Source organism: Pristiophorus japonicus, chromosome 8 (genome assembly GCF_044704955.1).
Source record: "Pristiophorus japonicus isolate sPriJap1 chromosome 8, sPriJap1.hap1, whole genome shotgun sequence".
Taxonomy (NCBI): Eukaryota; Metazoa; Chordata; class Chondrichthyes; family Pristiophoridae; genus Pristiophorus; species Pristiophorus japonicus.
In genome coordinates this window covers 181,041,340-181,058,265 of record NC_091984.1, presented here as the reverse complement: position 1 = coordinate 181,058,265, position 16,926 = coordinate 181,041,340, and the positions used below count along the sequence as shown (strand labels likewise).

The following is a 16,926-nucleotide window of genomic DNA, read 5'->3' as shown; positions in this document are numbered from 1 at the left end:
CCGAGAGGGCGTTGAGCACCTCGAGTCTCAACGCCGAGAGCATGCAGAAATCAAGCGCAGATAGCAGAAAGAGCGTGCGGCAAACCAGTCCCACCCTCCTTTTCCCTCAACGACTATCTGTCCCACCTGTGACAGAGTCTGTGGCTCTCGTATTGGACTATTCAGCCACCAAAGAACTCACTTCAGGAGTGGAAGCAAGTCTTCCTCGATTCCGAGGGACTGCCTATAATGATGATGATGCTGCTATCTCTGGTCCAGCTGGCACCGTTTTCAACTCTACACCTGTCCAGTGCCCATCTATCGAAAATAAATCTGCACTGAGACAAGGATGCTGGGATGAACCAGCAGGAAAACCAGGGCTGATTCCTCAATCCCAGAGAAAATGGGATCCGCAGTCAGCTCCCTCACAATGGTGACGGCGGGGGAGCGGACCTTGCAGGATTCAATGTGGTCACATGATTCAATAGCCAGCTGTAATTCCCCACCCACGCGCTGTCGTGGTGTGCAGACAGGGCCGGGACAGCACAAGAGCTGGGGATATCGAGCACAGCAGCTCTTAAAGGGCTGCTGCTCCTTTCTTTGCTTCCTATCTGTGGCAAGGCTCGACAAGCATAGCGGGAAGATGCCCACGGAAAGAATGGAGTTTCTCATGTCCTTGGGGGGCCTGCAACATCCACTTGCATTAATATAGCGCCTTTAACGTAGTAAATCATCCCAAGGTGCTTCACAGGAGCGTTATTCACCAAATTTAACACTGAGCCACATAAGGAGATATTGGGACAGAAAGCTTGGTCAAAGAGGTAGGTTTTAAGGAGCGCCCTAAAGGAGGAGAGAGAGGTGGAGAGGTTTAGGGAAAGAATTCCAGAGCTTAGGGCCTAAGCAGCTGAAGGCACGGCCGCCTTTGGTGGAGCGATTAAACTCGAGGATGCGCAAAAGGTCAAAGTTGGAGGAGCGCGATGCAAGCAACAAACTCCCAACATGGTGCAACATCAGCAGTGCACCCCCTCACCTCGGGCAGCCTCAAACTACTCCGTCTGTACAGCTTCAGCTGCATCTTGGTGGATGACAAAGAGAAAGGTTTCCTTAGCCTCGACTAACTATATTTTGCCACCAAGTCGACATGGCACCTCCAACAACTTGCATGCTGTGCACTCGCCCCTTCACACAAGCTGGAATGGACGCAGGGCTATGGGTGGTGTGATGTACGCACCGGTGAGCATGCTCACAGGTTGGTAGAGCTGCTAAGTTGGGAGTGGCTTAGCCAGTCACGTGATGTACACAAGACTCAATAAAACCCTAGCCAGTTGGGTTCGGGGCGAATCCACGGCCAGGCAGCTGGTTGTGAGCCTGGTGGATGAACTGGTAATGTTCAGTGTGATTATTGAACCTTTTGCTAAGAAACCAACTAGTTCTTAATAGCAATGTGTTGCTATGAATTCTTAAGCAAAGATCATCATCCCTCATCATCATCATCATAGGCAGTCCCTCGGAATCGAGGAAGACTTACTTCCACTCTTAGCATGAGTCCTTAGGTGGCTGTACAGTCCAATACGAGAGCCACAGTCTCGGTCACAGGTAGGACAGACAGGCGTTGAGGGAAGCGGTGGGTGGGACTGGTTCGCCGCACGCTCTTTCCGCTGGATTTCTGCATGCTCGTTTGCCGTGGAGGAGCTCCGAGTAGAGCGCTTGCTTTGGGCATCTCGTGTCTGGCATGTGAACTATGTGACCTGCTCAACGGAGCTGATAAAGTGTGGTCTGTGCTTCGATGCTGGGGATGTTGGCCTGGACGAGGACGCATCTGGACGCGTTGGTGCGTCTGTCCTCCCAGGGGATTTGTAGGATCATACGGAGACAAAGAACCAATGAAGCAAGTACAGTACAGATGGTACCACACAAAAACATCTGTTTTAAAGCAGAATGTTGCTCGAGAGAAAACCCACAGTGCTGCCGGCCCAACCAACTCACCCATGTGAAGAGGCTGCCCGATTAGTACTGTGGCTCTACAGTTCCATGCTGGCGGGGTGGTGGGGGGTGGAGTGGGGCTTATGATTCTTCTGAACTACCATAGCTTCATCAATAGTACCAGAGGAACAAGGTAAATGTTTAAAAACGGTAATTTACACGTCCAGGGGTCTCCCACTGAAGTTACTGCGGAGAATCAGAGCTGTATAGCAGTGCCCCACCTAAACTGACCAGTGAGACCCATTTCTCTATACACCACCCACATATTCCAGCAGAATTCTTCTGGATGCATAAATCTCACTGTATTTCAACTCAGACTCTGCCGATTTGCTGATTGATAGCCAGGACTCGGAGCAGCCCCGGGGCCTCCCTGACAGATCCCTGAAGTAGTGCTGGCCCAGTGCACTGCTGAAAAGCAAAGGGATTGTAGCAGGTGCTGAGATACCCCACATTTTACCTGCCTTATTCTGTTCCTGTGGTTTGACACTGCCTGTACGTCAATGGAATGAGAGCTCTTCTTATTCAAATATTCAAGTCCCACTCCAGAGACTCGAGCACAAAATCTAGGCTGACACTCCAATGCACTACTGAGGGAGTGCTACACTATCGGAGGAGCCGTCTTTTGGATGAGGCATTAAATCGAGGTCCCATCTGTCCTCTCAAGTGGATGTAAAAGATCCCATTACACTATTTCGAAGAAGAGTAGGGGAGTTTCTGCGGTTTCCTGGCTAATATTCATCTCTTCACCAACATTAAAAGAACAGAATATCTGGTCATTTGCGGTTTGTGGGACCTTGCTGTGCGCAAAATTGCCTGCCGTGTTTTCTAGGTTACAAGTGACTACACTTAAATGTAGGTAATTGGCACTTTGGGTCATCCGAGGTTGTGAAAGGTGCTATATAAATGCAAGTCTGTCTATCTTCCCCCTCCATGGCCCACATTGGCAGGCCCAGAGCTAAGCAGTGCAGCTCGAAGCTGGACTTCAGCCACGGGCAGCAGCACTGCTGATGCTACAGACCGGTGCAGAGCTCGCCCTGGGTGAGCAGCAGTTCACCAGCAAACCGCAGAATGAAGTAATGCAGAAGGAACAGTGCAGAAACAGCGGTGTGGAAAGGCAGACCACGCAGCAAATCCCTCAGCATCAACAATCTGTCGCCCCCAAGTTCTGAAGGGCTGACTCTCGGTTGGGCCGATACTCATTGGAGTTTAGAAGAATGAGAGGTGATCTTATTGAAACGTACAAGATACTGAGGGGGCTCGACAAGGTAGATGCAGAGAGGATGTTTTCCCTCGTGGGGGAATCTAGAGCTAGGGGGCATAGTTTCAGAATAAGGGGCCGCCCATTTAAAACTGAGATGAGGAGGAATTTCTTATGTCAGAGGGTTGTAAATCTGTGGAATTCTCTGCCTCAGAAAGCTGTGGAGGTTGGGTCATTGAATATAGTTAAAGTGAAGATAGACAAGATTTTTGAACAATAAGGGAGTCAAGAGTTATGGGGAGCGGGCAGGGAAGTGGAGCTGAGCCCAAGATCAGATCAGCCATGATCTTATTGAATGGCGGAGCAGGCTCGGGGGACCAAATGGCCGACTCCTGCTCCTAATTCTTATGTTCTTATTCTGAAGCAATCAATTCGGGAGCCCAGAATCATGCATTTACAGGCAAGCAGCACTCCAAGAGTGAAGGGGTCTGAAAATTCATAGTGAGGCCAATTTGTGTACAATTAGGTGGGTGTAATGAGGCTCAAGCACACACAACGTTCGGATCCAATGACCCACAAATCCGTCATGTTGTGGAACCCTGAAGCAGCAATATTGACGTTGTTGCCAATTTCAGGACACACCCGTGGTCTACTCCCGGCGGACACCATCGGGGAACCAGCCTGACCAACGCAATGGAAAGAATCAAATAAATCAAGAGTTTCTTGGTTCGAACTCAAAGCTCCAAATAAACCTGTTTTATTTCCAGACATCTCTCACACTATTGTGGTGAGTAATCACAGATACTGGGTTATTTTAACAGTAACGATTTGTGGTGAGATTAACAACTGTGCAGTGCTGTGCAAAAAGTACAAAGTGTCTTAAAAAAAACATTTCCACCTCATGCAACACAAATATAATTAGATGCCCATTTGCTGCAGGTCATCATTAAACCTGCCTGTATCAATCACACAACTCAAATACTGTAAGATTATCAAAGAACATCATGTAGTTATTAAAGTGGCAGCCTCGAGGGCACTTACACCACAGAGAGCTGTAGTTAGAATATGCAGCCTCCGAGACATTACCATTTTCCAGGGGTATTCCAATGTAAACAATGTCCGGGGTGCTCTGCTCGAGTTAGACCCGTTTCCCCAGTGGAACTTCACAAGTATTTAAGCAGAGGATCATCCAGTGACTCCCTCTCCCCAAACTCACTCACCCAGCCCCCCCCTCCCCAAACTCACCCAGCAACCCCCTCCCCAAACTCACCCAGCCACCCTCTCCCCAAACTCACCCAGCCACCCCCTCCCAAAACTCACCGACCCCACCCTCCCCAAACTCACCGACCCCACCCTCCCCAAACTCACCCAGCCCCCCTCTCCCCAAACTCACCCAGCCCCCCACTCCCCAAACTCACCCAGCCCCCCACTCCCCAAACTCACCCAGCCCCCCACTCCCCAAACTCACCCAGCCCCCCCCTCCCCAAACTCACCGACCCGCCCCCCCCCCACTCAAACCTGTGTACAGAACAGATTAAAGAGTATTATACCCCCTCACCCCTTATAACATTGTCCATGTGTGCAGGTACAGATAAATACGGTTAATATCCCTTTACTGCTGACAATGCTGCCTCTGTATAAATCAACCTTTCAGCTGTGACAAGCTGCAGACACGGGTAAAAGAGTGTCTGAACTACAGGGAGATAAAGCAGTGGCTTCACTTACATTGATCATAGCATTGGAGGTGATGCGGAACAGGGTGGCTCGCTCATTGACTGCTTTAATCTTCTCTCCGCTCTCGGCTGGTAGCTTCAGGCTCTCGAGCTCACTCAGGGATCGTTGAAGTGCCGCTCCGTGCTTGGCGATGAGTTCATTGCACTGGCTCAGGTCATCGAGCTTGCTGGCCAGAGTCCTCAGGGTGGCGTGCAACTCGCTCTTATCGGACTGCGAGGTTGGCTCCTCGTCACCTGAGTCATCTGTGGAAAGAGCAACAGTTTCCATGGTTACAGCACTGCCCGTACCACTCAGCACTCATGCAATTCAAGAATGAGAGAGACAGATCAGATCAGATCAGCAATGGATTTGAGAGCCGCTTATATCAAAAGTCTGATTGAATAAAAAGAGGGGGGCATTTAGCACTCATAACAACTTTCTTCAAAAAGACACATCAGTAAAAACACAGGTTGTGTTGTTGGTCAGCTCACTGAGTGAAAAGGGCAACAGTGACTCAAGATTAACATTTGGTTTTTTGCCATTCCTGCCTCCTCACTAAAGGGTGTTTGGTAAATAATCGAATGATGCAGCACAGACGGAAGCCATTCGGCCCATCGTACCTGTGCAGGATCTGTGAAAGAGCTACAACTAGTCCCACTTTCCCACCTCTTTTCCCACAGCCCTACAATGTTTTCTCTTCAAGTATTTATCCAATTCCCTTTTGATAGTTACGAATGAATCTGCTTCCACCACCCTTTCAGGCAGTGCTTTCCAGATCACAACAACTCGCTGTGAATTATTTTTTCCTAAGCTCCCCTCTGGTATTTTTGGCAATTAGTTTAAGTCCGTGTCCTCTGGCTAGCGATCCTTCTGCCCCTGGAAACAGTTGCTCCCGAGCTAATCTATCAAACCCTTTCATGCTATTGAACACCTCCATTAAATCTCCCCTTAACGTCTCTGCTCAAAGCAGAACAACGCCAGCTTCTCCAAACCTCCACATAACTGAAGTTCCTCATCCTTGTACCATTCTGGTAAAGCTCCCATGCACCCTCTATTTTGTTTTGAGAGAAGAGCGTGACTGAGGCAAAACGCACTCCCAATCTGGCAGCCTGCAACTCACTTGATTTATTTTCTGCTTGCAACGAAAGAAAACAAACCTGACTTTGCCTCACCTCCGATCGAGTGAGTGAGTGAGTGAGTGCGCGAGTGAGGTGAGGTGGTGAGTGAGTGGGTAGGTAGGTGAGTGAGTGAGTGAGGAGGTGTGAGTGAGTATGGTGAGTGTGAGTGAGTATGAGTATGGTGAGTGAGGGTGTGCGTGCGTGCGTAGCACATCCAAGAGCAGGGAAGCAAACAAGACCCGATTGACCACACAAACCGCTAAACAGGACGAGGGCTATCCTTGAATGGTGGGATACAATTTATCTCATCCACCTTTGACAGACAAACCTTCGAAGAATTTCCAGAGCCCTGTGAGGCAGAGTAGGGCAGGTGTTACAGATGTTTGTCCCAACCCACAGCTGGCTGCGCTGCGCACACCCATGCTTGCGTTAACAACATCTGCTTCTCGCTGCAGTGCGGATCACTGCTCTACAACAAATGTGGTTGAGTCAAGGGTTTTTTTTGGTTTGCAAACAAAATTTAAATCAAATTCACTGAGAGAGAGAGAAAGAAACATAGCTATTTCCTAGTTACAGTCCACAGTTCGGTTTACCTTCTCCTGCGAATAAAACAATGTCATTATTTTAAAGTAAATGGAGACGTGTCAATCCAGTGAGCTGCAATATTCTATTAAGTGCAAAATACCGCAATGTCCTCCCACTCTGTGGACCCAAGCCCTAGCCCCAAGCCAGTAACAGGAGGGCCCTTCCCTGCGCTAACCTGCAGGTCAATGCATGGTCATGGTCTCAGGAGTTTCCATGGGCCTTGGGTTCCTGCTGGGTCCATGGACAGTCTGTGCAGGACACACACACACACACAGCTGCCATTATTTGGCTGTCGGGGAAGCTTCTAGGAATTTTGTGGGAATTGTCGGAGTACTGTGAGCAGTTCTGGGCACCACACTTTAGGAAGGATATATTGGAGGGAGCGCAGCAGAGGTTTACTAGACTGATACCCAGACTTCAAGGGTTAAGTTACGAGGCAAGATTACACAAATTAGGTTATATTCTCTAGAATTTAGAAGGTTAAGTGGTGATCTGATCAAAGTTTTCAGGATATTAAGGGGAACAGAAACTATTCCTGCAGGTTGGGGAGTCTTGGACTAGGGGGCATAGATTAAAGATTTGAAGCAGACCTTTCAGGAAAGAAATTAGGAAACACTTCTACACACAAAGTGGTAGAAGTTTGGAACTCTCTTCCGCAAACGGCAATTGATGCTAGATCAATTGTTAGTTTTAAATCTGAGATTAATAGCTTTTTGTTGACAAAGGTATTAAGGGATATGGACCAAAGGCGGGCATGTGGAGTTAGGTCGTAGAACAGCCATGATCTCATTGAATGGTGGATCAGGCTCGAGAGGCTCAATGGTCTACTCCTGTTTCTGTGTTCCTAATGTTCTAGTTTAAGAGTTAATTAAGTACCTTAATGCGAGGATAACTGGTGTACATCTCTGGTCACAAACCAACCAGAAGGGCATGCAAACAACAACTGCCATTTAAATAGCACCTTTAACTTGGTAAAACATCCCAAGGCACTTATTCCATTGGTACGAATTTGATAAATCAGCAGTTCGCTAGTTGGGTCAGTTCTCAGCAAAAGTGCCAGTATCAATCACAAGCCTCATCGCAATAAAATGACAGTGCATGTGAGCCACCAGCAACTTCAAACTGTGCATATCAGCAGTAACTCCCAGTGACTTGAGTCATTGCTCTCACTGCTCTGCAGGCCCCTCGACCCCCTCCCTACCCTGCTCACTCCTTGCATTGGAGCCTGCTCGCTCCCAGCGACGGGGCCTGCTCAGTCCCAGCGACGGGGCCTGCTCGGTCCTGCATTGTTTCAGCAGTCTGCAGCCAGGCCCTCTACTCACGTTACATTGTCATGCAAGGAGTGGGCATGCACAGAGCGGTCTGAACGGACTCAGCCAATCTTCTCCCTCCCAGCTGTGGAAATATCTGCCCTTCCCTTGACACCTCGTGTTCATGATACCTCCTTGAACAGGAACCTGCCACCTGAACAATCCCGCTTCTCCCTGGTACAGTAGATCAAGGCATGGAGGTACCGCACCACCCCTTCAATACCTGCTAACAACTTGCGTTATTAAAAGCGATGGGATATTGTTCTAAATGTCAGCGCATTTTCAACAAGCTGGAAATGATAACTGCATGAACCGAGAGAATGGATTTAATATATAGAGGCATCTGATTGCTTAAATGCTGAGTCTGTGGACATTTCACTCGAGTCATTAAATTCGCTTACATTTGCAACTTCAAAATTTATTATATGGAATTACATAGAATATACAGCACAGAACGAGGCCATTCAGCCCAACAAGTCTGTGCTGGTGTTTATAATCCACATAAATTTCCACCCATTCCATCTCTCTCACCTCAGCGTTTCAGCATGTGTCTTTCTATTTCCTTTTCTCTCATGTAAAATCGAGCTCCCTTCTCTAAGTATCAACGCCCATTTGCCTCAGCTACCTGTAGTAGCGAATTCCACATGCTACCACTCTCGGAGTAAATACATTTCTCCTTATTTCCCTATTGGATTAATTAGTAGTCATCTTGTATTTATGGCCCCCCGTTTTGGATTCTCCCACAAGTGGAAACATTCTCTCCACATCTACTCTGTCCAACCGTTAACAGGTCTCCTCTAAAGACAAAAGCCCCAACCTGTTCAATATTTCCCGATAGCTGTAATCTCTCAATTCTGGTACCATCCTTGTAATCTTACTCATACTTTCTCCTCTGCTTCTATATCATTGTTATAGTTTGGAGACCAGAACTGTGCACAGTACTCCAAGTGTGGTCTGACCAGGGTCCAATACAAGTTTAATATAACTTCACTACTTTTGAATTCTAGAAATAAATCCCAGTGCTTTGTTCGCATTATTAATTGCATTGCTGACCTGCGATGCTCCTTTTAATGATTTGTTCACCTGCATCCCTCGATCTCTTTGGTCTTCTACCTCATTCAGTTTATTTTCTAGGGTGAAGGTGAGGTTTCCAACCAAAGTGCATCCCCTCACATTTATCAACGTTAAATTTCATTTGCCACTTAACTGCCCAGTCGACAAGTTTTCTAATGTATGGTTAATTCTCTGGTTGGCAACCAGTAACCAGTGGGGTGCCGCAGGGATCAGTGCTGGGACCCAACTATTTACAATCTATATTATTGACTTGGAAGAAGGGACCGAGTGTAATGTAACCAAGTTTGCTGACGATACAAAGATGGGAGGAAAAGCAATGTGTGAGGAGGACACAAAAAATCTGCAAAAGGACATAGACACAGGCTAAGTGAGTGGGCAAACATTTGGCAGATGAATTATAACGTTGGAAAGTGTGAGGTCATGCACTTTGGCAGAAAAAAAAATCAAGGAGCAAGTTATTATTTAAATGGAGAAAGGTTGCAAGTGCCGCAGTACAGCGGGACCTGGGGGTACTTGTGCATGAAACACAAAAGGATAGTATGCAGGTACAGCAAGTGATCAGGAAGGCCAATGGTATCTTGGCTTTTATTGCAAAGGGGATGGAGTATAAAAGTAGGAAAGTCTTACTACAGCTATATAAGGTATTGGTGATGCCACACCTGGAATACTGCATGCCGTTTTGGTTTCCATATTTACGAAAGGATATACTTGCTTTGGAGGCAGTTCAGAGAAGGTTCACTAGGTTGATTCCAGTGATGAGGGGGTTGACTTATGAGGAAAGGTTGAGTAGGTTGGGCCTCTACTATTGAATTCAGAAGAATGAGAGGTGATCTTATCGAATGAGGGAGCTTGACAAGGTGGATGCCGAGAGGATGTTTCCACTGATGAGGGAGACTAGAACTAGAGGACACGATCTTAGAATAAGGGGCCGCCCATTTAAAACAGAGATGAGGAGAAATTTCTTCTCTCTGAGGGTTGTAAATCTGTGGAATTCGCTGCCTCAGAGAGCTGTGGAAGCTGGGACATTGAATAAATATAAGACAGAAATAGACAGTTTCTTAAACAATAAGGGGATAAGGGGTTATGGGGAGCGGGCAGGGAAGTGGAGCTGATCAGATCAGCCACGATCTTATTGAATGGCGGAGCAGGCTCGAGGGGCCGTATGGCCTACTCCTGTTCCTATTTCTTGTGTTCTTATGAGGCTGCAATCTTCCTCAATGTTAGCTATACCTCCCAGTTTGCTATTATCTACTTATTCCCAAGTCCAAATCATTAAAGGTGTAATGTATTTGTTTCATGGGTTCTTTGCTTAAGAATTCATAGCAACAAATTGCTATTAAAAACTAGTTGGTTTACTCACAAATGTTTAATCACACTACACATTACCAGTTCATCCACTCGGCTCACAACCACATGCCTCATCGTGGATCCACTAAACCCAACTGGCTGGGGTTTTATTGAGTCTGATGACCATCACGTGACTGTCTAAGCACTGAGTATTAGGGAACAATTCACTCATCTCCGGTGCGCTACAGCTTGTGTGTCCCCCATGCCAGCTGCTAGACTAGGGTTTGCCAACTCTCCAGCGTTGTTGTGGCGTCTCCAGAAATGAAAGATTCATCTCCTGGACACTGCTGTGAGCAACCCAAGAGAAAAATCATTCAGGCATTAGCATTTTTTTTAAACACTTTTCTTTATTAGATGTAAAAAAAATTGGAGTGTGGGAGGGGGGGGGGGGCGGGGGAGAGAAAGAGGTTGGAGGAGGCATGTGATGAAACCTCCAGGTAATGTACGCACCAGTGATGATGCTCACAGCTTGGTAGAGCTGTTGAGTTGGGAGTGACTTAGCCAGTCATGTGATGGTCACAAGACTCAATAAAACCCCAGGCAGTTGGGTTCAGGAGATCCACGATGAGGCATGTGGTTGTGAGCTTGGTGGATGAACTGGTAATGTGCAGTGTGATTGTTAAACCTTTTGCTAATAAACCAACGAATTCTTAATAGCAATGTGTTGCTATGAATTCTTAAGCAAAGAACCCATGAAGCAAATCCATTACATTGTCCAACTAGACCTGGCAGCTGTATGTTGTACACATACCAGTAGACAACAGGTCTACAGGAACAATTGCCTCCCATCTGGTATACGGAGCCAGAGAGCGGCCTGCCCGTCACCAGGCAACCATTCTGGGTGTAACCAGCATAAGAGGGTGTTCTACATAGGAAAGAGTAATTGGTTGTGTGAGTGTTAGGATGGGAGAATATGCATTTTTTTTCTGAACTGTGTGCTATTTCTGTGTCACAGGCAGACACTCATCTGTCATGTTAATCAACAGAAGCAATATGAAAATTCATGCCGGAATCATATCACACTGCAATCAGAATCAAGCAATCCGTGACGTGAAAATTCATCAAAATTTAAATTACTTGCTTTGAAAATGTCAATATTTCATGATGACAAATGGCACCCTGCATAGCCAATGAGCTCCTGAGTGGCTGAGCTGAGGATAACATACAATGACCTGAAGCTTAATGGACAAAGGAAATATTCAGCTGCCAAACTTGGTGAGCCAAGGTTTAGAAATGTAGATAGTGGATCAAAATCAAGATTGACACAGGCGTTACAGGGTGTCTAGGAACAGTTATAGTGTATCCATACACACTACTGGGCTACACACACTAGCCCCTGCTATTATGGGGTGTACTGGAACAGTTAGTGTTCCCATACAAACTCGCAGGATACACACACTAGCCCCTACTATCATTGAACAAGTGTTCATTGCTCTGAACTCTGAACACAGAACACTCTTGTCGGGTGTATTTCGGTAGTAGTTCGTCCACACACACAGTTTCATTTACGCGGTTAAAGGTGGATCAGCTCCAGTCCATAGGCGGCCAGGATTTGTGATTCTCAGCCTCCCTGGAAACGAGCAGGAGCAGGTACTCCGATCCACACGCGCTCAGCTTCTGCTGGTTCCTCCCAGTAATCCTCTTACCCTGCTCTCGAGGTCACGGTACAGCTCATCACAGGATAAGGAGGTTGTTCTGTCGCACATTCACATGGTTTAGCAAATTTACAACTTTAAATTGGAAATCTACAAAATGGTGACTACTTTACATTGAAACTAAAATTGAATGGTGCTGGGAGTGGTTGCAGGCTCTTTCTGCTTGGAGCCAGTTCAGGTCAGTTACAACAAGCTCCACCCTCAGCACTGAGGTGTCGGTTTGATATTTTTCCTCTCACCATTTCACACCAACGCTGCAATGGCCCCGGTCTGTGAAAACCTTTCAATTACACAATAACACACAGGCTGGGGTGTATTATACACAGGCTGGGGTAATATACACAGAATAACACGCAGGCTGGAGAGTCCCTACCTCTCTTTCCTCCTTTAGGACGCTCCTTAAAACCTACCGCTTTGACCAAGCTTTTGATCACCTGTACAAATTTCTACTTGTGCAGCTTGGTGTCAAATTTTTTTCTCTCATAATATTCCTGTGTAGCGCCTTTGGACATTTCACTACATTAAAGGCACTATATAAATACAAGTTGTTGTTGTATTATACACAGGAGAACAGGCTGGAGAACATCATAGAGTATTACGCACGGGCTGGGCACTATCAGGATAACCCACAGCCTGGATGGAGCAGGGAGAACAGGGCCAATCTTTTACTGGTACCAATATCCAGTTGGCATTTGTGGAACAGGTGCTATTCTCCCTCAAACAGTGGATTCCAAACACAAAGGCAGCTTCCACACTCAAATCCAGGCATTAAACGGAGCCAAGTCTGGATGTCATTTGATTGTTTGTTACGAGGGGTTATTGATAGATAGCAGTGGACACCCAGCAGTGAGCTCGAGCCTGGGATCTAATTGCGGGGTTTACATACAGTGATTGCTCTATAATTGAGGGCATAACTTGAACCCAATCTGTGTCGCTCTGTGAACTGCAGATGGCGCACAAGGACCCACAATCAATGGGGACATGAACAGAAATAAGTGTTTGTGAATCTGGTAAATTTTTTAATGTTTTTTTTAAGTAGAGGGGAGGAAACATAGAAAATAGGAGCAGTGGTAGGCCAATTGGCCCTTCGAGTCTGCACCGCCATTCAATATGATCATGGCTGATCCTCTATCTTAAGTGTTTGTCGCGATTCCTACTTCCGAACATAGAGATGAATTTTGCTTCGATTTGAGGGAGCGAAGGTGGCCAGTGAAGGGGATGAGCGGGTCTGTCAGTCTTTGGGGTCCGAGGGAGCCCTGCCCTTATGCTGCTAGCTTGTCCCACCAGCCCCATCAGTGAACTCGATCATTCGATCCTCTGACCCAAAACCCAACAGCACAGCCAGCTTCTGCCCACACTGCGAATATCACCTGCCAGCTGAAATGGGGAGCCATGGAGCACAGCTAAAGGGAAGTAACTGATTCTTCACTTAAACCAGTGCAATGTCACACAGTGACCCCTTGCGGAGGCTGAACCATGGTCTCTCATACAATAAGGGTGGACACGTGAATGTACATGCTACTTGCAACACAAACAGATGCTATGATACTCTCCAGTCTCTAAATTGTCTGGCTGCCTGTCCAACACCCAAACCTGGAGGAGCAGAAATTTCCTCCAACTAAATATTGGGAAGACCAAATTCATGGTCATTGGTCCCCGCCACAAACTCCATTCCCTAGCCACCGACTCCTTCCCTCTCCCTGGTAACTGTCTGAGGCTAAACCTGACCGTTCCCCAAACTTGGTGTCAGATTTGACCCCGAGATGAGCTTCTGACCACATATCCACCCCCATAGAATTACATAGAATATACGGCACAGAAACAGGGCATTTTTTTTTTTTTATTCGTTCATGTGGGCGTCACTGGCAAGGCCAGCATTTATTGCCCGTCCCCAATTGCCCTCGAGAAGGTGGTGGTGAAACGCCTACTTGAATCGCTGCAATCCGTGTGGTAAAGGTACTCCCATAGTGCTGTTAGGGAGGGAGTTCCAGGATTTTGACCCAGTGACGATGAAGGAACGGCGATATACTTCCAAGTCAGGATGATGTGTAATTCGGAGGGGAACATGCAGGTGATGGTGCTCCCATGCACCTGCTGCCCTTGTCTTTCTAGGTGGTAGAGGTTGTGGGTTTGGGAGGTGCTGCCGAAGAAGCCTTGGCGAGTTGCTGCAGTGCATCTTGAAGCTGGTCGATACAATAGCCACAGTGCGTCGGTGGTGGAGGGAGTGAATGTTGAAGATGGTAGATGAGGTGCCGATCAAGCAGACTGCTTTGTCCTGGATGGTGTTGAGCTTCTCAAGTGTTGCTGGAGCTGCACTCATCCAGGCAAGTGGAGAGTATTCCCTCACACTCCTGACTTCTGCCTTGTAGATGGTGGAAAGGCTTTGGGGAATCAGGAGTTGAGACATTCGCCGTAGAATACCCAGCCTCTGACCTGCTCTTGTTGCCGCAGTATTTATTTGGCTGGTCCAGTTAAGATTTTGGCCAATGGTGACCCCAGGATGTTGATGGTGGGTGGTTCAGCGATTTTAATGCCGTTGAATGTCAATGGGACGGTGATTAGACTCTCGCTTGTTGGAGATAGTCATTGCCTGGTACTTGTGTGGCGCGAATGTTACTTGCCACTTATTAGCCCAAACAGTCCATGCCGGTCTTTATGCTGCGCTGCAGCCTCCTCCGATCCTTCCTCATCTAACTATCAGCATAACCCTCTATTCCCTTCTCCTTCATATGCTTATCTAATCCTTTTTATAATATGGCAACCAGAACCGAACACAGTACTAAATCAGGACACCATAATCTATTAGTGTGGTCTAACCAAGGCTCAATACAAGTTTAGTATAACTTCTCTACTTTTTAATTCTATCCCTCCAGAAATAAACTCTAGGGCTTGGTTTGCTTTTGTTATGGTCTTATGAATCTGTGCTGCCACTTTTAGTGATCTGTGTATGTACTTACAAATCCCTTTGCTTCTCTAGCCCATTTAGATTTTTATTTTCCAAGTAATATGTGACATCCTTATTTTTCTTACCAATATGTAATATCTCACATTTGTGGGTGTTGAACTTCATTTGCCAATTATATGCCCATTCTGCAAGTTTATTAATATCCTCCTGTAATTTGTTGCAGTCCTCCACATAGAAACATAGTTTCAGGGGAGTTCCAGGTGCGTGAAGAGAGGGAGGTGCGTCGCTGAGGCCTATAAAAAGGCCCAACGCGTCGGAGGAGGCTCGGGAGTTCCAGGTGTGTGGAGAGAGTCGGGAGGTGCTGAGGTGTGCTTGTGCAGCTACAGGGAGAAGGCAAAAAAGTATAAAGAAATCGAAAGGTGACGTCACAGCCAAGGGGGTAAGTGATTGGCTGCTGATTGGTAAGTCACGTTTCTTTTCTTTCTTTATCATTAAGTAACCTTTATCACTGTTGTTGCCCAATTAGGTTAATCTAAGGGTTAAGTCATGCCAGGAGAGCTCGGACACGTGTTATGCTCCTCCTGTACTATGTGGGAAGTCAAGGACGCTTCTGGTGCCCCTGACGACTACATATGCGGGAAGTGCATCCGCCAGCAACTCCTGACTGACCGCATTGCGGCACTGGAGCTGCGGGTGGATTCACTCTGGAGCATCCACGAGGCTGAGAATGACGTGAATAGCACGTTTAGCGAGTTGGTCACACCGAAGGTAAAGGGTACACAGCCAGATAGGGAATGGATGACTAACAGGAAAAGCAGTGTAAGGAAGGTAGTGCAGGGGTCCCCTGCGGTCATCCCCCTGCAAAACAGATACACCGCTTTAGGTACTGTTGAGGGGGATGACTCATCAGGAGAGGGCAGCAGCAGCCAAGTTCATGGCACCGTGGGTGGCTCTGCTGCACAGGAGTGGGAGAGCGAAAGTGATAGGGGATTCGATTGTAAGAGGAATAGATAGATGTTTCTGCGGCCGCAACCGAGACTCCAGGATGGTGTGTTGCCTCCCGGGTGCAAGGGTCAAGGATGTCTCGGAGCGGGTGCAAGACATTCTGAAAAGGGAGGGTGAACAGTCAGTTGTCGTTCTACACATAGGTACCAACGATATAGGTAAAAAACGGGATGAGGTCCTACAAGACGAATTTAGGGAGCTAGGAACTAAATTTAAAATTAGGACCTCAAAAGTAGTCATCTCAGGATTGCTACCAGTGCCACGTGCTAGTCAGTGTAGGAATCGCAGGATAGCTCAAATGAATACGTGGCTTGAGGAGTGGTGCAGCAGGGAGCGATTCAAATTCCTGGGGCATTGGAACTGGTTCTGGGGAAGGTGGGACCAGTACAAACTGGACGGTCTACACCTGGGCAGGACCGGAACCTATGTCCGAGGAGGAATGTTTGCTAGTGCTGTTGGGGAGGAGTTAAACTAATATGGCAGGGGGATGGGAACCTATGCAGGGAGGCAAAGGTAAATAAAAGGGAGACAAAGGCAAAAGATAGAAAGGAGAATAGTAAAAGTGAAGGGCAGAGAATTCCAAGGCAAAAAACAAAAAGGGCTACATTACAGCAAAATTCTAAAGGGACAAGGTGTGTTAAAAAGACAAGCCTGAAGGCTTTGTGTCTTAATGCAAGGAGTATCCGTAATAAGCTGGATGAATTAACTGTGCAAATAGATGTTAATAGATATGATGTGATTGGGATTACAGGGATGTGGCTTTAGGATGATCAGGGCTGGGAACTCAACATCCAAGGGTATTCAACATTCAGGAAGGAGAGAATAAAAGGAAAATGACGTGGGGTAGCATTGCTGGTTAAAGAGGAGATTAATGCAATAGTTCGGAAGGACATTAGCTTGGATGATGTGGAATCCATATGGGTAGAGCTGCAGAACACCAAAGGGCAAAAAACGTTAATGGGAGTTGTGTACATACCTCCAAACAGTAGTAGTGATGTTGAGCAGGGCATCAAACAGGAAATTAGGGGTGCATGCAATAAAAGATGCAGCAGTT

At 47.0% G+C, this 16,926-nt stretch overlaps 1 protein-coding gene across 4 annotated transcripts in view; it reads right to left on the bottom strand.

The window, feature by feature from the left end:
* The window catches only part of LOC139268853 (oxysterol-binding protein 2-like), a 426,288-nt gene that overhangs the window by 162,473 nt on the left and 246,889 nt on the right, over nt 1-16,926 (bottom strand). For all 4 annotated transcript variants that reach the window (XM_070887626.1, XM_070887622.1, XM_070887623.1 and 1 more), the window contains one exon: nt 4,886-5,136. In XM_070887626.1, the coding sequence (XP_070743727.1) occupies nt 4,886-5,136 (251 nt within the window). The remainder of the gene's footprint in view (nt 1-4,885; nt 5,137-16,926) is intronic.